Source organism: Telopea speciosissima, chromosome 4 (genome assembly GCF_018873765.1).
Source record: "Telopea speciosissima isolate NSW1024214 ecotype Mountain lineage chromosome 4, Tspe_v1, whole genome shotgun sequence".
Lineage (NCBI taxonomy): Eukaryota > Viridiplantae > Streptophyta > Magnoliopsida > Proteales > Proteaceae > Telopea > Telopea speciosissima.
Window position 1 is genome coordinate 66,139,732 of NC_057919.1, and position 25,054 is coordinate 66,164,785.

At 39.3% G+C, this 25,054-nt stretch overlaps 1 protein-coding gene across 1 annotated transcript; it reads left to right on the top strand.

Annotated features, from left to right (window-relative positions):
- Positions 1 to 16,488: 16,488 nt before the first annotated feature.
- Positions 16,489 to 17,236, top strand: LOC122657357 (transcription factor bHLH147-like). The gene has a single exon (XM_043852034.1). The coding sequence runs from the start codon at positions 16,498 to 16,500 to the stop codon at positions 17,209 to 17,211; it is 714 nt and encodes a 237-aa protein (XP_043707969.1). The 5' UTR covers positions 16,489 to 16,497; the 3' UTR covers positions 17,212 to 17,236.
- The last annotated feature ends 7,818 nt before the right edge of the window (positions 17,237 to 25,054 follow it).

The following is a 25,054-nucleotide window of genomic DNA, read 5'->3' on the forward strand; positions in this document are numbered from 1 at the left end:
ACCGAATCTAAAAACTAAACCATAACTAGTCTCCACCCATGATTAAACCCAAAAGTCATCTTCTTCTCTCCATCATTATGATTTCCTTTCCCATTTTCCAAAACCCATCAAACCACTAACCCCTATCTCTACCTCCATTCCATTTCTCCTCTGATTTCTGGCTTTAACCCATCCATTACATCATCTCCATTAGCACTTCAACTGAAACCCTCATCTCTTTCACGCCATCTTTTCCATCGATTTTCTTCGGTAATCCAAACCTCTACTTCTGTTCCACTCTACCTGAGGAGTCCTATTCCAATACGAGAGTCGATTTCGAGTTGGAGACAGCAACAAGGGTATTCTCAGACTCCCAAGAAAGAAAGATTACCAAGGAAAAGAAAGAAAAAAAATGTATAAACGAACAGCTCAACAGAACACAACAGTAGTGTTACCAAAGTAAGGGAACCTAACTGGGTCTGTTGCACTCGCAGGTGTTGCTACTAAATCCGAGAATGGTAGTAGCAGCAGGAGTCCTTCGAGCACTGCCAGTTACTGGCTCGCGGCTTGTCGTTGAGAGTGAGGGAAGCTGGGAGAGGTGCCGTCACAGTGGTGTTAGGGTTTCTGAATCTAAAAGTGTTTTTAAGAAACCTATTTCTTAAAAACGAAATTGTAATGATGCAGAGGAAACACCAAATCCATTATACTAGACAGACCCCAAGGGAAACCGAACCAAATTATTAATTCAAAACCAATCAAACATAGGAAAGAACGGAAATGTGTAGTTCGTATTTTATAAATTAAAAGCATCAGGTAATCATGAAAAAAACAAAGTGCTATAAGCAGAATGAAGACATAAGTAAGTAATTATGGTCCATATATAACAGGTTAATGAATTTCAAAGAAACGAAAAAATCACAGAGAAATGGAAAACACCTGATGGCTCTGTGCTTGCTTTTGTGTGATCCAAATCCAAACTGCTTTGGTGGAGGGAATGAAATCACGAGTCAGTTGGTGCAGCAGGGGAAGAGAAGCAGGGTGTGTGGCGATCGCAGCAGGCTGTTATAGTAGATGAGATCCATAGAAGCAGGGTGAGTGAGAGCAGCAGGGTGTACCGTCGTTCGTCACCGTTGAGGGAGGAGAGGAGCGCTAAGGGGTTGCCGGCAGGGAGAGGGTTTGGTGTGAGGAAGAAGCAAGCGAGAGGGATGGAATTAGGGCTGGGGCAAGGTGATTGGATTTCAAACCTCATCGTTAGATCTATATAATCCACGTGTCATCAAGATAAAAATCCCAGGTTTGGAATTTTGGGAATGCCTCTTTGCAAATGCCCTTTTTTAACTTAAAAAAAGGGACAGTTTCATACATGGCTGTCTAAGTCGTGGATGTGAGAGGGTGGGAGATTTCGAGGCATTAAATATGGGTGGGGAGTTTATGATTTTTCCAACTTTTTGTGAGAGGGGACACGACCGTGCATGCTTGCATGGACGTGTATGAAATCTTTGCCCTTTAAAAAATACAGATACGCTTAATACTTTTTCTTTGGTCGTTCGCTCAATTATCGATTTCGTCCAATAGAAGATATGTTTAGGACCGACTTAACCCTTTTCGTGTGGTCAAAGAAAACTTCTTTTTATTTTTTTTATGAAAATATTTAGGGTTGATTCATATTTGAAGACTTGCTTATTTTGGTGTTTAACTTTAAAGTAAGGGAAAAGCTTATCATAATGGCTCCATATTGTCAAAAAGGCCATGAGTTTATGCATGTTCATCATAGAAATTGGCTTATTTCTTTAGAAATAGCCCTAGGGTTGGGTTATATACATGTTGGGCCTTTGATCCCAAAGGTTTTCTATGTAATAGGCCACTTTAATAAGCCTAAACTAGGGGTATATAGGTTGCATACGGGATTAGCCCAATACTTAATTTATTTTTATGTTTTTTAATTGAACCGGTTCAAATTGGTTGCATCCAATTAGTTCAATTTAAGTGATCATGTGACTTGGTTAAGTGGTCAAGTGACAACTTAAGTGGTAATGTGACGTAAGTTGGGCTGGATTAGGACTCTATAAGTCCAACCATGTTTTGAGTCTATTTCCTTTAGTATTCTAGTTTCCTAGTTAGTTTAAGTTACCTAATAGATTAGGGATAGGGTTAGGCCATTCTTTTTTAGTGTCTAAGTCTATTTTTGAGTCTTCTATATAAGTTTGTAAGGGAGGCCAGCATTGAATACGAATTTGATTAATAAAAAATATTGTTTTGTTGCTGCCTTTGCTCCCTTTGTGTGAGTGTTGCCTTGTGGATCTCAAGGTGCTAGGGTGAGTGGACTCTCATGACTCCTTGCGTCTGTTCAGTACCGGGAGGTTCTTCTTCTTCTTCAATCGAGCTTCTTCAAGCTACTGCTGCTGCCTTTGAAAGAGATCAAACCAGTAAGTAATTTTAGTTTCCTGCATATATCCTTCCCCTCCATCTATCCAACCCTAACCCTAGTTTTTGCCCTAAATTAGTGAACCCTAACCCAATCGGCCACCCTTGTGTGTAACCTCATTACCCTGGCTCCTAGTGGGATAACTCCTACCTAGGACTACATCAAGTGGTATCAGAGCTATGGCGGAGGGAAGCTCCAACCAAGCCTAGAAAGACCCACCTCCATTCGTTTTTAAGACCCAAGTTTGTCTATCCAATGGGAGCACAGCCATATTAATTGTTGATGAGAGGCGACATAACAACATTATTTCACAATCTGTAGTGGATATGTTGTCCCAGTCAGGAGAGATTTGCATCATGCCTACAGGTCAAGTCTTTGTTGAATTTGAGTGTTCCTCATACTCTGACGGTGTTTGGTGTAAGTCGGTACCATCTCCAAGGAGCGTTATTGCAGTAGGTTGTAATTGGTTGGACGAGCGACAAGGTTGGATTGAACCTGAAAACAACTCGTGTGTCCTACCTAATCGACACCGTCTATACCATTTGTTTACTCTAAAAGGGTTACAACCAAGGTGATCACATCAACTGTACAGCCACAGGGACTGCCGAATATGTCAACTCAAACACAAGTGGCATCGACTGTGTTTGAAGTTTCACCAATGGCAGATGTACCAACAGAAGATTCTACTAAGGCAGTTTGTGTTGAAGAAATTCAATAACCGATAGCTAAAGAAATTCAAGTAGACCAAACTGCACCAGTAGTTGAGATCATAATTGAGAAGCTCGGACATCAAATTGATGTGGAGGTCCAAAACACAATTGTAGAAGATTCTACTAAAGAGGTATACATTGAAGAGAACAAAGTAGACAAAGCTGAAACAGTAGAAGATGAAAAGTTGATTGAGAGCATTCCAAAGGAAAACAATGACCTTCAAGATGTTGTTCTTGAAGATGTGGAGCTTGTGTCTCATGCATTAGATGAGAAGGTTCATAACACTGAAGGCTCTATGGACGAGACATTGACAGTTGCTGCTGATTCAAAGAAAGAACACATAGAGTTTGTTATGCCACCATGGTTCTTCGTAGAGCAAGCTTCACGCATTAAAGACTTTATCCCCAATGTTCCTGCCTCATCAGAATTTTGTTTGGGGATGGTCAAAGTTGTTGATCACATGTTGATTCCACCCATCACTGCAAAATTCGAGGATGAATTTTTTCAAGTTGGGGAGAGTTGATGCAAGTTCATCATAGAAATTGGCTTATTTCTTTAGAAATAGGCCTAGGGTTGAGTTATATACATGTTGGGCTTTTGATCCCAAGGGTTTTCTATGTAATAGGCCACTTTAATGAGCCTAAACTAGAAGTATATGAATGCATACGGGATTAGTCCAATATTTAGTTTATTTTTATGTTTTTTAATTGAACCGGTTCAAATTGGTTGCATCAAATTGGTTCAATTTAAGTGATCATGTGACTTGGTTAAATGGTTATGTTACAACTTAAGTGGTCATGTGATGTAAGTTGGGCTAGATTATGACTCTATAAGTCCAGCCATGTTTTGAGTCTATTTCCTTTAGTATTCTAGTTTCCTAGTCAGTTTAAGTTACCTAATAGGTTAGGGATAGGGTTAGGCCATTCCTTTTTAGTGTCTAAGTCTATTTTTGAGTCTTCTATATAATTTTGTAAGGGAGGCCAGCATTGAATACGAATTTGATTAATAAAAAGATATTGTTTTGCTGCTGCCATTGCTCCCTTTGTGGAGTGTTGCCTTGTGGATCTCAAGGTGCTAGGGTGAGTGGACTCTCACGACTCCTTGCGTCTGTCCAGTACCGGGAGGTTCTTCTTCTTCTTCAATCAAGCTTCTTCAAGCTACTGCTGCTGCCTTTGAAGGAGATCAAACCAGTAAGTAATTTTAGTTTCTTGCATATATCCTTCCCCTCCATCTATCCAACCCTAACCCTAGTTTTTGCCCTAAATTAGTAAACCCTAACCCAATCGGCCACCCTTGTGTGTGACCTCATTACCATGGCTCCTAGTGGGACTACTCCTACCTAGGACTACATCATGAGTCTAAGTAGAGGTGCAAGTTTGGCCCAATAGGCCCGAACCCACCCTGAGCCTGAACAGGGTCAGGGTTGAGATATTTGGCCCTGAGAGCAGGTCAAGTAGGGATGTCAATGGATCAGGTTGGGCCGGGACTGCCCTAAACCCTAGCCCAACCCTAAGGGCCTTAACCTAAACCCAAGCCCAACCCAACCCTGTCAGGGTCTAAGATATCCTCAACCCAATCCGACCCTGCCAGGGTTTTGCCAATCCCAACCCAGCCCTGATTCACCCTGATTGGGTCAGGCAGGGTTGGGTTGGCCCTGATTGACCCTGCCCCTGACCCTGACCTTGATTTTAATTTTTTTTTTTTTTTTTTGGAAATGGTTTTTCTTATGCCTGTAATTTTTACTATGTCAAAGTTGATCAGATTGTAAGTTTCTAGAATTGTCAGCATTGCGATTGTCATATTCCGCCTCTTGCAAGTAAAATATTTTAACTTAATTTGAAACAGTAAAAATGAACAGCTTATAAACAGTGCACTCAATGAATCTCGTTAGCTAGAGATCTGAAATTTCTCCCCATTCTGCTCTCCTTTCTAAGCTTAATTATGTATGAACAGCAACAGGGAAAGAAAAAACTTAGAAAGTCAAAAGATAGAAAATAGATCGCAAGAAGAAAAATCACTGCAGTACTACAAGTCCTCAGTAATAAAATCAAACATGTTCATACCATCACACTAACCCGAAGGCCGGGTTACTAAAAGCCACACAAAAAATATTCAATAATCCAAAATAAATTTAAGAAAAAAAAATTATCTAAGAAAAGACATGGATTTGGGTATGTATCTGTTTCCATCTATTAATTCAAAAGTTCAAGAGATCTCTGTTTTACATTCTACACCCAGTTTTGTCGTCCATGTCTTTGCCCTCTCCTGCAAGGAATGTAAAAAAATCATCTACAGACCCCATCTTCCCAACCCCCTCCCGACTCCAACAAGAACAACCTATTCTCCTTTCATTACCCCTGCTGTAAACCTGTAACAGCGAACAAAGAAACAAAAACCCTCGACATCCACAGCAAAACACTCCTCCCTTCGACTCTCATTCCCACCCAATTCCTTGACCCCAAACCAGATAACCTCTTCAATTTTCACTGAAAATCACCCCACCCATTAGACTTTAAAAAAAAAAAAAAAAACCCAGTGTCTATTCCCAGCGAAAACGCCCATCACCCCTTTTTTTCCTCTGAAACTTCGATCAACCCCTTCTAGGGTTCGACCCAGTGAAAAGAAAAAAAAAAAGGAGAACGAGCAAAGAGAAGAGAGCGAGAGACAGAACCAAGAGAGAGATACGGAAGAAGAAGAACAATCGGACATACCTAATTGGTCCAAACTCGCCTTGCAGTTCTCCTCGTTAGCTTTCTACTCCAAAGTCCAAACGAGAACAATGAGGCTAATCCAAACTCGCCATTCGTTTTCTAAACCAATTTAAATCCTACGGTTCTAACAAAAACAAAAAACAAAAAAAAAAAACTTAAATTCTACGGTACAAAATAGACCCCCAAAAGCCCAACCTATATTATACCACAGGGTCTGGCCGGGCCGGGCTGGGCTTAGCCCGGGGCCTAAATATGAACCCGACCCGACCCTGCCAGGGCCAGGGTAATGCTAAACCCAATCCCACCCTTCAGGTTGAAAAATCAGGGTTGGGTCCGGCCAGGCTTAGGGCAGGTTCGGGCCGGCCGCACTTTTTTGACAGGCCTAGGGTCAGGTTGGAAATCTCTAGCCCTGAGTCAAGGTCGGGTCAGACCAAGGTTGAGACAGGTTAAGTCTGGCCCGGCCCGACCCTGTTTTAAATTATACTATATATTTTAAATTTTAAAAGTCACCTTATTTTGTTATATAATATAGGGAAAATTTCACAGACACCCCCTAAACGTATTCAATATCTCATAAATTTACCAAACTTGGTCAAAATGTCACAGACTACCCTTACTTTATATTTTTTATTTCAATTTAGTCCACTCCGTTAGGTCTGTGCAATTAAGTTGCTGTTAATTCTTTTATAATGATGAAATTACCCTTACCACATTGAACTCCCTATAATACCCTTAATGATGAATTAATGATGTTAGAAGTTAGCTTTTTATGAAAAGACAATTTTGCCCTTGTTTTTATTCCTTTTTTCTCCCCTTCTTCTTCTCCTTCTTCTCCTGCTGCTATTTCTTCCGCCGCCGCCGCCGCCACCACCACCACCGCCACCCCCTCCAGCCCTCCTTCTCTTGCTCCCCTGCAACCCCGCCACCACCCTCTCCAGTCTCCCCCGCCCGACCATGCTCTCAGCAATCCAACCCCATAAAAACCCTAACTCTACAAATTAAAACCCTAACCCTACAAATTAAATGCTAAATATCGTTTGTCCTGGAGACCATCGGAGTTGCAGAGGAAGCAGGGCGAGGTTTCGATTTTGACGACTTGCGATACTGTGATGGGTATGGGCATCATATCTAATTCCCGCCAAACCTAAAGACAAGGGAAAATCGCAGGCACTCTACAAAGTGAACCCTCGATGGCTCGTCGTCTCTCTGCTGTCTCTGTGGGTTTCTTTCTCTCTCTCTCTCTGTGAAGCAGGAAAAAGGCAAAAATGGACATCAGCGAAGAATCCATGGTAGCTCACAAGCGAACTTTCATGGATTTCTTAGATCAAGATGTAAGCATAGTTAATCTTCTTTTTTCTCTCTGATCTGTAACTCTGTACGATGAACTGGTTTTGAGATGGTTCGAATTACAATGTATTATAACAGGTAGGGAAGGGTATATACATGCAAGCCATAAGGGATTTGATTTCTTTTTTGTCTCTGATCTATAACTCTGTATGATGAACTGGTTTTGAGATGACATCGGCCATGGAGGGAGCGAAGGAACCATCGGTGGTATCTGAAGAGAAAATCTAAGGAGGATCGGCTCTTGGTTTTCCCCTAGCTCAGGGCAATCCATCCTTGTTTCAGACTTTTTTTCTCCTTGCCGCTGGTAATGGTCGTCGTAGTTGGAGCAGGTGATGGTCACCGGAGCCGCAGCCATAGAGGGAAGAAGATGAAATGACAGTTTTGTCCTTTTTATTTAAATAATTTAGAGGTAAAATGGATATTTAGGGAAGAAGATGAAATGACAGTTTTATCCTTTTATTTAAATAACTAAGGGGTAAAATGGATATTTCACCTTTGGGTACTAACTGTGCTTAACGTTTGAGGTGTCTGTCACATTTTGACTAAGTTTGGTAAGTTTATGAGATATTGGATGCTTTTAGGGGGTTTCTGTGAAATTTTCCCTACAATATATTATATATGAAGGTAATAAGTGATATATTATATTTTAGGGAAAAAGTTCTCAGTCCGGAGTGTGGCCTACGCCAGCACTCTCATGGAGTCTATCTCTCTCCTCTCCATGTGAAAAGACACCTCTGTCCCTTATTTTAATGAGGAGAGAGATAGACACGAGGAGTCTTGGCGTAGCACACTCCCATCTGCTTGCTTCCTACATTTTATTATAGTCTTATTTTATGTAAAATTGATAATTATCTCTCACTATTCAACCCATGCATTTCCTTCCCTCTCTCCATGATCAAGGCCAATCAAGTTCAACCCGGCCCAACCTGAGGGTGGGTCAATGTTGGATTTTCAAGCCCTGAGTCAGGGTCGGATCAGGCCTGGGCCCAGCTAAGGAGAGACATGGTTGGACTAGGGTTCTATAAAGCCTGTCCAACCCGACCCTATTGCAGCACTAAGTCTAAGTGTGTGTGGGTGTAAGTAAGTGTGTGTGGTTGTGTGTATACTGTATAAGCTTGTCAAAGTGGTTCACGGGTCTAATAAGTGAGTGCGTGTGTAAGCCTGTCAAAGTGGCCCATCCTTGATAAGCTTGTTAAAGTGGCCCATGGGTCTTAAGTAAGGGTGTCCTTTATAAGCTTGTCAAAGTGTAAGTGAGTTAAGGCTACGTTTGGTAAATGTCTGAACAAAGAACGGGCGTTCTTGACTAAGAACGTTCTTTTGCGTTCTTTGTTTAGAACGGCGTTCTGAGACCAAAAATGACTGTTTGGTAACGGTCTCAAGAACGCTGTTCAGAACGAAAATGGTGTTTGGTAAAACCTGTTCTTCCCTATTTGATGTTAATTACAAAATTGCCATTTCCTTCTAAATTACACCAATAAATACTTGTAAAATTCTTTTCTCTCTTACCTACCTTGGCATAAAATTAAAATATCTCATTAACATAACCAAAGTAATTATAAAAATATACCAAATTTAGAAAATGCCATTAAAATTGGGTTCTTATGTGGATTAGTGTCATAGCGACAATGCTATGAACAGTTGAATAAAATTGGGCCTTGGTGGATTCGAACCACATCCCTTGGAACTGGTCATGTTCCAAGTGCTCTACCAATTTGAGCTAAAGACCCATCAAGTACTCATTGATTAGGGGACACAGGATAAAGTATTGTTAATTAATTTCTGTGTTCTTCCCAGTAGTACTTCCCAGCTTTTTTTTGTGGTAAGGTGGTACTTCCCGACTAGGACCACCAGTCTATACATGCAAAAACATACAATCTGGTCGGCTTGTAAACAGAATGGATCCATCACAACCCTATAATTCGAAATCACTAATGATGGTGGCACTCTTGTCTAAGAGAATGGATCCATCACACCCTATAATTCAAAAATCATCTATTAGGCAAGGAAGGAAAGATAATAAGGATTTCATACTAGTATAGTAATGAGATGAGCTTATAGCATTTTATTATACTGAATTTTATGAAGCAGACCAACATAAACCCATGCACAGTAAGTTTACTTTTCATATCCAACAGAGTTCGAGTCAAAACAAGCAAGGAAAGATAATACAATGTAATATCCAACTGAAACTCCATGAATTCCACTGAACAACGAGAGACCCACAATCTCAACTTACAACATAATCAAGAGATCATCTGCTCAAAAAATTTAAATGTTCTTTTTTTTTTTTTTTTTGAAGAAATAAAAAAGCAAATAGAGAAGAACACGACTCTGCATTACCATAGAAGGATAAAATCATAAGGAAGAAAATCGGATACAAAATTTATTCAAAATTTATTCAAAATCAAGAATACAAAGCAATTTCTATTCAGGTAAATAGAGAAAACAAAAAAAAAAACCCAACTAAATCGAGTAAACACCATTACAAAGAGAGAGCGAGAGCTACGGATCTCGCTACCTTACAGAGAGAGTGGGAGAGAGAGAGTCACCTTACACTGCTGCAGTTGCGGACGGGTCGTGGTAGAGAGGATCACGCAGAATCCTTCAAGTTGTTGCTCCAAATCCGAGACAAAAAACTGAAGTGAGGGAAAGAACGAGACAGAGAGATAATAAAATCATCACGAGAGAAGGAAAGAAGAAAGCGCAAAAGCAGAATCGGAATGACTCAAAGATAATAAAATCCCCAAAATCCATTATACCCATAACATCCATACCTAAAAAACAAACCAGAAAATTTACATTATGTATGAATAAAATCCCCAAAATCCCTAACATCCATTCCTAAAAATCCAGACCTAAAAATCAATTTTCTCAACAAATCCATAATCATACCTTTCGCTGAATCCTTCAAATTTTAGGGAATTCAGACACTGGTCGAGATCATCACAAAATAACGATCGAGAGAGAGGGGGAGAGAGACAGAGAGATAGCGAGATAGAGAGTGAGAGAGGGAGAGAGAGCGAGACACGAGAGAGTGAGAGAGAGAGCGAGTTAAAGGGTGAGAGAGGAAGCGATAGAGAGAATGGAAGAGAGAGCGTGAGGGAGAGAGCAGAGAGAGATAGAGGGCATGGTACTGCAGGTTCTCTTATGGGGTGGTCTCCTTCGTTTCCCCTTCTCTTCCCCTCCTCTTCGCAAGTTTCTTTCTCAAGCATCTGACGATTCACGGGTTTTGCTCGATATTTGCTCAAGCTTTCGTTCTTTGTTCTTTGGGCAAAAAATCCACGTTCGTTCTACAAAGAACAAAAAACGACCCGGCAAGCCAAACATAAAATGGCGTTTTTTGTTCTTTTGAACAAAAGAACTGTTAACACTGTTCAACGAGCGTTACCAAACGCACTCTAAGTGTGCGTAATGCGTTTGGCCTTTTTCCGCCCAAAAAAGTAAACCGGTTGGAATTTTCACCCAAAAAAAAAAAAACCCGATCGGAATTCGTTAATTAAAACCAAGTTGAAATGAAGAAACAAGAATTTTCACAAAATCTTTCGAGATTTTTAATTCAATAAACTGGGATTTTTTTTTTTTGGAAAATAGGAGAGAATTATATTAATAACCGAATGAAAAAATGAAATTAAGAAACGTTTCCCATTGGCATCGTCTCTTTTAAGGTTGGAAAGAGCCACTGTCTGTTCAGAAGTTGATTTCTTGGCAAGATTGTAAGAATCCGGCCAGGAAATTAGCACAGCTATTAGTCTCTCACACATGATACTTGAAGTTGCAACACCGGAAGCAATCTTTCAGTTCAAGAATATCATTCACCAATCCAATAGAATGCCACAGAATTTGAAAACACCCACAAATCATCTGAAACGCCACCAAGGAGTCAAATCTCAATTGAATCTGAGCCATATTCAGGGATTAATTTGGCCTTCGTAAGACTCTTAATCACGATTCACAAGTAATTCAATCTGCACAATATTATCCTCCAGAACAGCACTCACCAGAGCGAAGAGTGCACGTCCAGAAGAATCACGTCCAATGGAGCCATATCCACCTAGCAGGTACAATATATAAGTTTCATTGATTTTTTACTGTTTGATTGATTGATTAGCGGGGGGAAAAAAAAAATGAAAATCAAACACAATTTCACATTTATTCAAAAAAAATTTTAAAAAAAAAAAAAAAAGGTTAAAACATTAGCTAAATGAAGTCAGGCTCCCTGCCAATTATAACTTCAAATCAAATCGATTCATTTGATCCAATTCCAATAATAATTAATGATTCATCTAATCCAATGCTAATTCTTTAAACATTAAACTGTCATGAGACAGGTTAATTTTTAGGATTCAGATCTTTTTTCTGTATGAGAGAGATACTAACGGACATCCAACGGATGAACTAACACGATGCGCACACCAACACACATTCCAATGCAAGAGATGATCCTTGTCCTAATTTTTAAGGGTTATCACTTGTCAAGTATATAATATTGATCATTTCTTTGAGTGCTTCTCATTATTAAGGTTTGTATTTTTTTTTTGCTGCAAGTATGGTGTAAGCTGTCCGGTGGAAGGAGGCAAATTGTTATTATTGAGTTAATTCTTTAATAATATGATTCTTCTAACACATATCCCCACACGCACGCTCACAAACACAAGATACAAACTTCTGTTACAAGTCAATATAACCTATCTAGTGGATTAGATTATTCTTTAAGTTTGTTACTTAGGTTGCCAAACACTATATGGGAAACGACCAAAACAATGATTGTCCATTGATTTTAATGTGCATTAGCGTAGTGTTTAAGGAATATTAAGTCACTCTTGGAACCTTCAATCTTCATTTGATCAAGCCCCACTTGTGTGTTGGTATGCTTCCTTGTTTTACTTTTTGTAACGTTTCCTTCCCAAAACATTCACTAATTACTTACTTAATTATCATTTAATGGGAAATATGATCTTCCTACTTCTAATTAAGGAAGATCTTATTGTTGTAATTGTACTTTTTTATCCTCTCAGTATGATAGTTTTTTTTTTTAATAAGGATAAATCTATCATTTCACATAAAAAATTACATTAAATGTTGTATTATATAACTTTAGGCCAAATGTTCTCTGTGCCGGGGGCACAGGCTGCACCCAGACACATGGGAGTGGGCGAAATGGCCATCCTGCCCCCCTGAATGGCAGGTCCATGTGTCTGGGCGTAGGCTGCGCTACGGCATAGAGAACATCTACCCATAACTTTATGAAATAAAATAGAGAGCAATTAAAAGAAAGTTACAACTTCTTAGTTTACCACTTTTGTAAGAGCAAATTGTTCCCATCGGATTATGAATATCGCATGGAAATATAAGTATATAACGTTGTCGAATGATGTCCCCTTGCACTCTCTCACATGGGACAATGAAATGATCACCCCACCCCTCCCTTTGGATGCGTGTGCGCATGATCCCATTGGCCCCTACGTTAGCGCAAGGACCACATAGCCTTACAACAAACCCCTTCTCATAATGCATATTCAAAATATCTAGCCATGCATGATTTATTAGAGGGACATGGTGAGACATGGCACACATTATTATTGTAGATGAAATGAGTGATGATAAAATAAAGGCTAAAAGTTTTTCTTCAATGTCAGCAAAGAGAATCTAGCTGTTGGAGTGTCATTATTCTCTCGGTCCCTTCAATATACGAAATCTGAAATGTCTTGTGTACTATTTCAAGAGTACCATGCATAGGCATCCCATGCACGCGGAATTGCATTACCGCTTTGGTGGTGCCTCTACATGCATTCATTGGCACCCGCATTGCTGCAGGGGCCAACCAAGCAGTGCTCCCCCCAAACCCCCCCCCAAAAAAAAAAAAAAAAAAACACTAAAGGCCAATTTCATTCAAACAAACCATTATTTGATTGAATGATACTGGGCTTGCAAGATATTTAGGCTGTTCTATCCAGGAAAAGAAAGAAAAAACTCATCAACAACTGTATTGAGTTGATGTACCTAATTGACCAAAAAGGGGTTTCAATAATTTCACGCTTAGTGATGTTTGATCATATAAATTGTCATGTTTTTCAATTTAATCTAATCTAATCTAATGTAATTTAATAAATAAAAAAGGTTTTGTTCCTTAAAAGGGAAAGGAGAGGGACCATGGACTTCGGAATTGGTATTGTTTTGACCGGTTCATACTGATATCGATACATGACTGATATGGAGCAGTCTACAAAATATGAATATGGTTTTCTTAATAAAAATAAATAAATCGTTTAATCTAATTCGAGCTAATATGACTTATGATGCAACTGATACATATCAATATTAATATGAATTGATATCAATATCAAAATATCGGTGACAACAGACACCATCACTGATACCATGAACTAAATAGATGAAAGGATAAAAAAAAAAAAAATCGATGAAAAGAATGAATATAAGCAATCTATATGAAATAAAAATGGATCCCACACTCCATGGAGAGTTCAGATCTATCCCTACCCGTCCCATGTGAGTAGCAAATCTGAGGAACCTGATCATTCCCTGAAGAGGAAGAAAACTTCAAAACAAAAAAGGCAGGCAAAAAAAAAAGAAGAAAAAGATAGTGCCATCGAAACAACCACATGTGTGCGCCACTTTCACATATCTTTTTCATTTTTATTTTCTTTTTACTCCGGTTGCCGTCTAATCATTGTGAGAGAATATACCCAAATGGTTATTGTGGAGTCCATGGCTGACCAATTAGTGAATACCAAAAGTACAGAATTAAAACCAGTAGAACCGATCCACCTCATTAACACTTGAGGAACCGGTCCTACGTGGACACTTGAAAAGAAAATACGACCATAGATTCCCCACCTATCAGGCTATCACTGCCACTGTTTTCTCAATTGTGCTTTTACAAAAACACCCTCATTAGGGCCAATAAATACTTCTTCTTTCGAGCACATTATTTAGTAACCAGATCGTCTCCCTCGCGCATCCAACGGCTGGGTTAGCATTATACACGCATCTTCGCATACATCCCGATGCACATCATGCCAGCTCAATCATCGAAATAACTCATTTTGTTTCTTATCATGGCACCTCATTGGCTTCTTAATTTTCTTTTCTTCTTGCAAATTTGCAATAACTCATTTTGTTTTTTTTCCTTTTTTTTAGGAAAGTAATTGCCACGAAGCTAGTGTGTAGATTTTTATGCATCTCATTCTATCAAAATTTTTTTTTTTTTGGCACCTCTTCTCACATATCACCGTGGACCCTACATTCTCTTCTCACTAAAACTATTAAACAATCAATCCAGGTCGTCTATGGCCTACTTGCCTGTAGTAGGTAGAGTAGTGCCCTGATGAGGCGAAGGCACTGGGCAGGGGTAAGGCGGTCATTATATCGTACCTCATTAATGCGTTGCTATGGTCGCTACGGGCAGCAGGCCGTAGAGGATCAGGGTCCACAATTCGGTTTACCACAACCTCATTCGTCGAAGACTGCACTCCGATGATTTAGTGATTTCTCTTCCTTATTTTTATTTGGAAAAAGTTTTCCTTCATTGAACAAAGTTCAGTGCATCTTAGAATTTATACCCCTATAAAATTTTAGTATGTTTTCAAAAATACCCTTCTGCATATCTGAAGTCTTGTAGTGAATAGATTCTCTATTTCACCATAGTTTAAGGAAGATTCCTTTTAGATTTTTATGGTATTAATATTAGCCACAATAAGGTGGTTCTGATCCCGATACCTAAAGCCAAGATACGATTCACAGCCGTTCAGATTCCCACAAAATGACATCTGACTGGCTGTGAATAGTTCATGTACGCTCACGTACATAATGATTCCCTGCACTCAGAGACCTAATGGATGCCTAATGCGTACAGGGGATTTGTATATAAAATATGCAATTATTGAAGAGAAAGAAGGACAATCAGAATTAAGAAAAGCAAAATGCAGAGAAGGAAGATAAACAACAATAATAATAGTTACTAAAGGAGAGGGAGATTAAAATAAAAAATGTGATCTAAGAAGCGACGAGTGGAATGGGGTGGTGGAATTTGCTTTAAAAAGGCTCCACTTCTTCTGCTGCTTTGGGTTTTTTTTGTTTTTGTAATTTTGTAAGTCTTGCTGCAGTTAAGGGTGTTAATCGATTCGATTTCAGTGTAATTGTTTCGATTTGGTTCATATCGTTCAACTAAACAGTCTCACATTTGAAATCATAATCAAATCATTTGTTAAACAGGTTGATTCGGTTCACTAAACAGTTTCACTTTTAAACCCCTAATCAAATCATTTATTAAACGATCTCATGGTTTCGATTTAAATGATTCAATTCAGTTTCGATTTGATTTTGACACCCTTAACTACAGTGTCTTATTATTTGTTCTTCCAAAAATTCCCCAACCCAAATTTTCAGTTTCAGTTTTTCACCCAACCAAACAAACACCTTCCCTTATTTTCGCTTTTTAACAAATTAATGACACATTACACAGTACCCAAAGCTTCCAATATTCCAACATTTAACACTTGAATCCATAATAATTAGTAGTTATATATTCCCTTAATTAGTAACCTTAGAAAGACAGATTTAGAAATCCCAAATCTGAAACACTCCCTCCCTCTATTTCGTCTTTCTTCCGTTTTCTTCACAACATCTCTGCTTCTTCATCCTCTCCCTAGTCTCTTCCTCTGCTCTCTGCACCCTGCAAACGCCACACCTACCCCCTACCCTCTACCCTGTTCTTCTCTCAATCAGTTAAATCTTTTCTCTCGTGTCGATTGACACGGTTCTTCGGCGATCCGGTGGATGTGACGCGCTTACGAGTTACGATTATCATTGAGACAGGTAACTACAAAAAAAACCAACGAATTGGTTTCCCAGGAGAAGGAAAAAAGAAATAAAAGCTTCTACCTTGTCCTTGTTTTTAGTCTCTTCTCTCTTACTTGGTTCACTATTTGATTTCTGTATCGAATTTAAGGAGGTTTCCTGTGATTTAGTTTTGTGTCCATCACTATTCCGATCACAAATCTTCAAAACTTGGAATTGCTTTTGTGTGTGCCCAACCCCAAACGATTCCGTTGATTGGTAGATATCAAGCTATAATTTTGTTATTTCAACCAAATTCTTCCTTCTCTTTGTCTTTTCTCCCTTCTTCGGTTTCTAACAATTTCGCTTCTTTTTCAGTTTATTGCAGGTCTTACCACCTTCTTCTTCTCCGTCCGGCTGGAAAGGAGGATTCCCATATCGAAATATTCAGATTCTTCCTCTTGAATCGCCAGAATCCCCTTGATAGGATCTTCATATCCCACACTAGAATATTGAAGATTGATTTATATGGAGTCGCCTCTGATCTTAAATCCCGAAACGAATTCCGATAGATCCATAGAGTCCAGAAGGAAGAAGAAGAAACTCTCGAACCCAAGGCGGAGCCAAAACCAGAACCAGATGAGATGGAATTCCCCAGCCGAACAACAGAATTACTCCTCAAAGCTCATCGAAGCCTTGCGTCAAGTTCGCCGCAATCGTAATCCTTCAGCTTCACTCGAAGCGCCGACTGCCGCTCCTTCTTCCTCTTCTAATTCTCCTTCTCGTGCGGAATCTGTCCCACGGGGCGGCCGTGCCGTGCGTGAAGCAGCCGACAGGGCTTTAGCCATAGCGGCCAAGGGACGAACGAGGTGGAGCAGAGCAATCCTAAAGAGCCGTCTCAAGTTGAAATTCAAGAAGAGGAGGATACAGAGGGTGGCGGCCGTCGCCGGCGACAACCCATCGAAGAGACGAGCAGTCAGCGTCATTGGATTGAACTTGAAAGAGAAAAAGAGATCGACAGGGGCTCAGGTGCAGCGAAAAATTCGTGTACTGGGACGGTTAGTTCCAGGTTGCCGGAAACTCTCATTGCCGAACCTATTGGAGGAAACTACGGATTACGTAGCAGCGTTGAAGATGCAGATCAGAGCCATGACCGCTCTCACCAACCTTCTCTCCGTCTCCTCCGCCGGTGCTTCGCCCATCGATCGTGTCGGCTCGACTCAACCACCCACCCAGAGCTGATTGGTCGCTCGCTCCCCTGCCAAGTGCCTACGACTCACTCAACCTTCCCCTTTTTTTTTGTTTTGTTTTGTTTTGTGTTTTTTTTAATTCATTCTTAATTACCTCTTTGAATTTTATATTTGTGTATTTTATTTTGTAAAATGACCTTTTTTCTTTCTTCCTCCTTTATGTTTCCACTTTGGACCTCCATTAGACCGACCATTACCTTCTCATAACCCTTTTCTCACACCCCCTTTGAATTAGATATTATTAGTTAAAGATTAACCTACCAAATTTATTAATGAATTTTTTTAAGTGGGTTACCTATGTACCCCCATGTGACTCTCTGTCTCATTTTTTTTAATTCTTCTTTTCTTTAAGTTGTTTCAGTCATTCAAAGAGGCGGGGCGGTCATTTTGCCTATCCCTATGCAGAGAGTATCTTCCTTTATATTTTTTGCATCATAAACACTATGACGATTTTACTGAATTTTAAGGATATTTTGAATGGTTAAAAAGATATAGCTGTTATGATTATTTTTATGGGAAGAAAACAAAGGTTACATTAATAAGGAAACAAAGTGAGATACACATATTATCACTAACATCTACAGATGAGAACTTAGACAAAATATACAAAATGTCAGGTATCAACTGTCAAGGCCAACAATCATGGTAATTTGGATTGAGCTATCAAACTACTTCTGAATAGATCCAAATCTTAGTCTTGACATCCCCATTTGGAGTGCTCCTTGTAATCATGGTTTGAGGTAACGGTTTCGTATATAGGCGATATGTATCAATTTTGCAAGTAATCGATCTTAATACTGTGTTGATATTGTATCGGTGATATGGTACCAATAAGGGTTAAAATGGTAAAAAAAAAAAATCAAAATTTTAAAAGAAATTTATGGGTAAATTGGTCTGATATGACCCATCTGTTCCAATACTGTATCAGTATCATATCGACTTTGAAGATGACTAATATCCAATCTGATACCGTGCACTAAAACCATGCTTACAATCCCTTGAGCAATCATCTAACCAATGCTTCTTAGATACATCATTATTGTCCAAAATTCATACACTCTCCAAACAAAAAAGGTTACAGTGATATAAAATAACTACCGCCTACTCAATGGAAAATTATCGCCCCCAGTACTACTGGGGGTGCTGTGCGCATTGTGCGGCGTAGTATCGCCCATGTGTGCATAGTGGGCCCCATCATGCACATATGGGCGGTACTGCATCGCACGATGCGCACAACACATCCAATAATACTAGGGCGATAAACCGAGAAGTAAATTGATCAAAGAAAACAAAATATCAATGGGGGGTGATGGTATGTCAAAAAGCATATCCAGTTGCCTTACCTATAAAGTCATAGATATTGATGAGAAAACATGAAACAAAAAAATCCCAAATCACATGCTTAAGCATATCCAGTTGCCTTACCTATAAAGTCATGGATAGTGAGAAAACATGAAATAAAAAAATCCCAAATCACATGCCTAAAGTTGCAAATTAGACAAGAGGGGGTGGAGTGTTGAAGTAGACACACATTCCTTGTACACCATAGAAAATAGAACATTAGATAAGCAATTAATAGAAAACAAATTACTTTTAACTAATTTGGACAGGGAATGGCAGCAGGGATCGGGATCCTCTGTTGCCACCTGGCGTGCAATTTCACACAGGTAGGAGTGAAATAACCATCTTATTTACTGTCTATGAACCTGCACGCCGACCGTATAGGCAAACGGGAGCATTTGGGATGAATTTTTAACTTCTAAAGAAATCTCCAAATTTTCTTCATTGAATATCTACGAACAAGAAGAGTGTAGATATTTTTCTTTTCTTTTAGTTAATTTAATTTTTTTTCATAAAAAATAAAAGACGAGTGTCACATTGAGATAAAAATCGTGCAATTGATTTTGTCCCAAGATTCCCATTGAGAGAGAGGAAGGTGAGTACGCCCATTATACTTGTAAAAGGGTTTTGTCTCTTTATTTGTGCTACGTATAATGGTGATAACTTATATCTTTTTTCTTTTTTTTTGTCAAGATGATGATAACTTATATCACTATGCATAGTTATATGGAGATTTAATTCAAAATACATTATAAGAAAATGTGAATTTTTTTTTTGTGAGAGGGGAGGAGGGCAATTTGGATCCTCTAGTGCCAAGGTGCCTAGCAAAACCCTACTGCCAAAACACAGCAAGGCGGGGAATGATCGTCGTACCCTTGCCTGAGCGCCTTGCCCATGTGGGGGTAAGGCGATCATTTACCGCTTTGTTGTGTCTTGGCAATAGAGTCATGACGGGCACTTCGATAGTAGAGGATCTGAATCCGGAGGGAGGGAGGGGATAATCTATATATTTTAAGGGAGAGTGTCCCTTGAAAGGCAGTGTGGCACTTGCGCCAACACCGGGACTAATGTGAGTGTTCATGGAAACATCAATAGGACCAAGATTTTCGCCTTTCATAGGGATGAGGCAGTCGTTTCATTCTACTCTATGACTAGACGCATAGGCCACATTGTCTTTTAGGGTTCTTCTTCCCGTATACAAATAACAAGGCAATCAGCCCCCCAACTCAGAAATTTGGTGATTTTTTTTTCAACCCAACATTGCTTACAACAAGATTTTCCCACATGAAATGTTTTGGTGCATCCTATCTTTGGGGGGTTATTCAACAACTTCCAAAGACTTTGATGAAGAGGGACCAAAACACAGGAATTGGCGGCTGAGGGAGGGATTGTGGTTGCTTGGTTGGGTAAGTAAGGTGTTATGAGTAAAAGTGGAGAAGATGGACCAACTCAATCAGAAGAAGAAGAAGAAAAGCTTTAGGTGAAGAGAAAACGATTGACAGTTTCATTTTCGGGAGATGGGATGGTTGTTATTGCTGTTGTTTTACGTTTAGTTATGATGAGATGAAGAGGAATAGGAATAGGAATGTCCAAATTCTATGGATCTCTCTCTCTTTCCTTCTTTCCTCCCTTATTTCCCCATTGAAAACTATAAAGTAGTTGCAGATATCCTGCAGATTTCCAGCCAAATGTAGTGGTAGTTATTTTCTTATTTCTTTTTGAGCAATTACCCGCCACATTTAAGCTACATACATTCCTCTCCATTCGATGGATCTGAGATCGGTCTGACTGATTCAATTTGGATCAGGGTTTTGAATAATCGGTATGCGTATCAGTACCAGTATCGGTATTGGTCTGGATCGATCATATTATCTTCAAAAAACTTGATTTTTTTTACATTTTTACTTATACTTATATCGATGTATCGATACGGGATCAGTCAGTAATCAGTATCTGTCTCCACCAATACCGATACAAGTCGATCAAATTCAATACTAATTCCTCAAACCATGATATGAATTGGTCATAAATGGCTCCAAATCACCCTAATCAATCTGATCCTAGTTTTTTTAAACGCTGACAATCCCATCTTTCCAAATTCCACATCAAATGTTGATTTTTAAATGGGTTGACATGAAATTCCAAACTAATTAATTATGATTGAGTTTCTCTATACTGTGGACAAGGGAGGGAATCTTTGCCTGTGAAATGATCCAAACACCTCTCTTTTGATTAGACTGGATCTCTCAATTTCCGTCACGATTGAAGGAAAGCCAAATTATGATTCAAGAGTCCTATTACATGGTCACATTGTCATCATCATCATCGTCAGTCAAAAAAATTCATGTGATCTCATTCTCAATGTTTAAGGAATTTGGATCCTCTCATTGTGTGCATCTGATGGTTGGTGCATCCAACAACCATCTTAATGCACTGTCAGCCGTTGGATGCCCCCTAAGGAGAGGATCTGGTTCCATATAAAGGACAATGTTTGAATTTGATTGAAAACAACTCAGGATTTGAAATTAAATGTGCTGAGAGAGAGCATGTGAATTGTAAAAGGTGTGGGTCAAGAATTTTCGTCACCTTACAAAAATCCTATTACAATTAACAGAGAAACAGAGCCGCCATAGGTGTCCCTGACCCACTCAGGTGTTACCAGAGAGAGAGAGAGAGAGAGAGAGAGAGAGAGAGGGGGAAGGGGGGAAGGGGTCCGGTCAATAATTAGCAAAACCCTATTACAAATATGAGAGAGAAAGAGAGCTGCAGTGGGTGTCCTGTTCAGGTACACCCACTCAAGTCGAGATCCAGAGAGAGAGAGAGAGACGACGGGTGGTGGAGTAGTGGGTGTCGCTGTCGACCGGGTCTTAAATAGCCCCTATTTGGGGGGTGGGTTAGGAGTAACAGGAAAAATTGTCGCCCATAGGGCACAATAGAGTGACAAAGCAATTGATATGAAGGCCAGGTCGTCGTTTAGTGAGAGAAAAGCTTTTCTTTGATTTGAATAGGGGGGGAGGGGTACCCTTATAACCTTATTAGGTTTTAGGAGAGCCATGTGTTCGTCGGTCATTCCTAGCAATAAAGTGGCGTGGGAAAAAGAAGTGTTCGTCACGTCGTTGTTGCTTCATTAACATAATATATATATATCTTTCTGACTTTTCAAGAGAGAGTGAGATACCCTATTAGAGTACAACAGCATCTTTGGACTTTCCTGTTTCAGTTGATTGATCTCTAATGGAATAGAGAGAGAGAGAGAGAGAGAGAGAGAGAGACCCACACTACGTGTGCGTGCGTTTGAGAAGGAAAGAAGAGGTGACCTCTACTGAGTGAGTGGCAGGACCACACAGCCTTTGGTTCTTTGTCGCCTCTCGGTGTCACCTTCATCGATCCATTTGGAGATGGCTTTTGCTAATATATATCCTATCAAGGAACAACAAACAACATTACCTAACCACAACACATGCTGCTGCTTTTTACCCATCTTCCTTTCCTACTCCATTCTTCTGTTTTGACTTGCATCAGCATCTCATGAATTGCATTGCACTTCAACAGTGCTGGTTGGGAAGTATACAAATTATTAAGACATATTACAGTTCTCAATTCTACTTTTCAACTTTCAAATCTTTCAACCAGCAAGTTTTCCTTCACCCATAATGAAGAGTGAATCTCTTAATCCATTGGGTTGGATGTCATTTGCATAAGAACAGTTCATTAATAGATGATCGATGTGTAGAAGAAGATCAAATCAAAAATGAAGATTATGGTTGAAACTACCGTGATCCATTAGGACTCAAACCCTCTCATAGCATGACTATCACAAAAGGAGGAAAGGGACACTCACTAAGAAAATCTCTCTCCGCTAGGAAACTTTTCTATTTTGCCTCCTACTAGGAATTGGATCTCTCCACCGCCCATCCTATAAATAGGAATGTAGGTACAAGATACAAAACAATTAATCACACTCAATTTCTCTTACGCATGTGCTCTTTCAATTCACAATTCATACTATTGATGCTCGGAGTTATGACTTGAGTATCAGAGAGTCCCCCTCGAAGTCCACTCTGACCCTCTTTTTTGCTCAATTCTTAGTTTGTGGTGCGTAGGCCTCCCCTAATATGACAATTCAGATTTCAGGGACAACAATATGGAATTCCCAAAATAGTGTTTAAGGCATTTTGTACTTCGTACAATAGAAAATAGAGGTAATAATGATACCTCAATGTCTAGATTCTCTTCATCTTCGGTAGGGATCGGGTTGGACTAGGGTTTTTAAAACCCTAACCCAACCCTGAGTCCTCTTAACTCAACCCAAGTCTAAACCTGAGTTCTCTTTCCGACCATAGAGGATGTACCATGTTTTCATGCATGTACCATGCACATGGCACACTAAGGCACGGAAAAAATAATTGAATTGAAAGGAAACCACCAAGAAAGTATGAAATGGAGGGGAGGAGCCCAGCAGCAGCCACAGGAGATAAAGAAGACCTTGGTTGTTCAACCTCTTAGGTTTAATTAATTGATCTGTGCCTAGAGGTTGTCCTTAATTAATTAAGTGCCACCGTAATAAGGAACAAATAATAAAATACATACTAATGAAAACTTAGCACGTAACCTGGCCAATAGCTTTCCACCATCAAATTATATGTGCATCAATGTGTGGAGTGGAATTTAATTGTAATATATAATTAATTAAACTTAAGTAAGCTACTAATAGAATTTTAGCACGTAATCCAATAGTTTTTTTCCCATAATTAAATTATTTTGTGCATCAACATGTGAGTGGACCAATCCAGTTACTGATTCATGTTCCCTTATGACCATTCGAACAAGTGTCTCATGCTTTTAGGTCATTCCAGCTTAATTATGTAAACCGCCCCATGTCCATCGGAACATGTTCTACCTGCAAATGTGGCTCGCACTTTACACATGCCGGCCAGCTATAGCAGAGCCTCAAACTAAGGATTTTAAACTTGAAATTGAGTCCAATCAGGTGGGGCTGGATAAGAATCAGCCCCAAAAACCCTAGAATCGACCCTTAAGATTTGAAAACCACACTATTTGGTCTAAAAAATTAACCCTAGAACTGGCTACTCCAGAACATTTGGAATCGGGATCGGTCAAGGTTGATTCCGATCTAAATCGGCTGATTCGATCAATCCGATTCCAAAATTTTAAACAGTTATATCCTCAAACCCCCTACACTTGGTTGGTTTTGATCGATATTCTATTGCATGTATAGCTTAATGGTTCGGTTTTGATTTTTCATATTTTTATATAATCGTTGGTCTAAATCAACAGGTGACCTGTGTTTGACTCTGGCCTTTTTCCTGTTTAGGGCCACTCACCTTGGATTTAATTGGTTTTCCATTTAAATCCTTGAATGATCCGGTCCTGTGACTGTGGGGCTCGCATGGACCCAGGGGAATAGTCACATGCCAAAGGCTTGGATACCCTCGATAGCCAAAAAAAAAAAGGGTTTTTGGTTTCGTTCGAGTTGATCGATTTTGGTTTTGTACTGGTTTCTAAAAACCCGAATCCAAAACCTGCCGTATAAGAATTCGGTTTCGATCTATCGGTCCAACCGGTTCGAGCTGACTTTTGACAATAAACCGTGATCAAACATCTTCTAGCACCCCATGTCATGTAATTAATAATATGAGAACAATTAAACTATACATTATTAAGAATAAACATTATTAATTGTTGCTTTGTATCTTAATCCCAGTTTTAACAGATAAATGTGATTATTAAATATTGAAGGAATTTCTGTGCAAATCGAAGAACGAATTATCTGTCAGTGTGTCAACAAAAGAAGAAGAAGAAGAAGAAGATGCATACATGTCTGTCCCTCAGTGTGAATCTTCTTGGAGTGCTTAATTATTTTAGAATATCAGAAATGTTAGAAACTCTGATCTCAAGCTTCCTTATAATCCAAAAACACAAATGTCTAAAATTCTTCTTCCATTTGTTACAACAGACATTGACATATAAGTTCTATTTCAAGGTCCCCTAATATGGAAACACAAGAACCTTTAAATTAAAAAGAAAAGAAACCCTAATTTCTATTAAACCCATTGACAGGTTGATTGAGCTGGAATGAGAAAATTAAGAAATTCACATAGAATATACATTGAATCTGGAAAGGGAAGGAGAAGGAATAATCCAGAGTGTTTTTGATGGGTGGGATAAGGATAGGAAACTTGAAAGAAGGGCTTTAAGATTTAGCCTTAATTAGTTAGGAGCTAGATAGGTTGGGTTTAATGGAAGGAATCATGTTAGTGCATGTGCATATTATCCTTAACCTCACCATAACCCCATTTTCCTTTCACATATTTAAGAAGAAGAAGAAGAAGAAGAAGAAGAAGAAGAAGAAGGAACAGAGCAGTTTTCTGTTAGCTCTAAGGTCTCTCAATCCTGTCTCCTTGCTTCTCTTGATTTAAAGGGTATGTTCCCACAGAATTCTTCTTTGTCTTCAGGTGGTCCTCCTCTCTGGT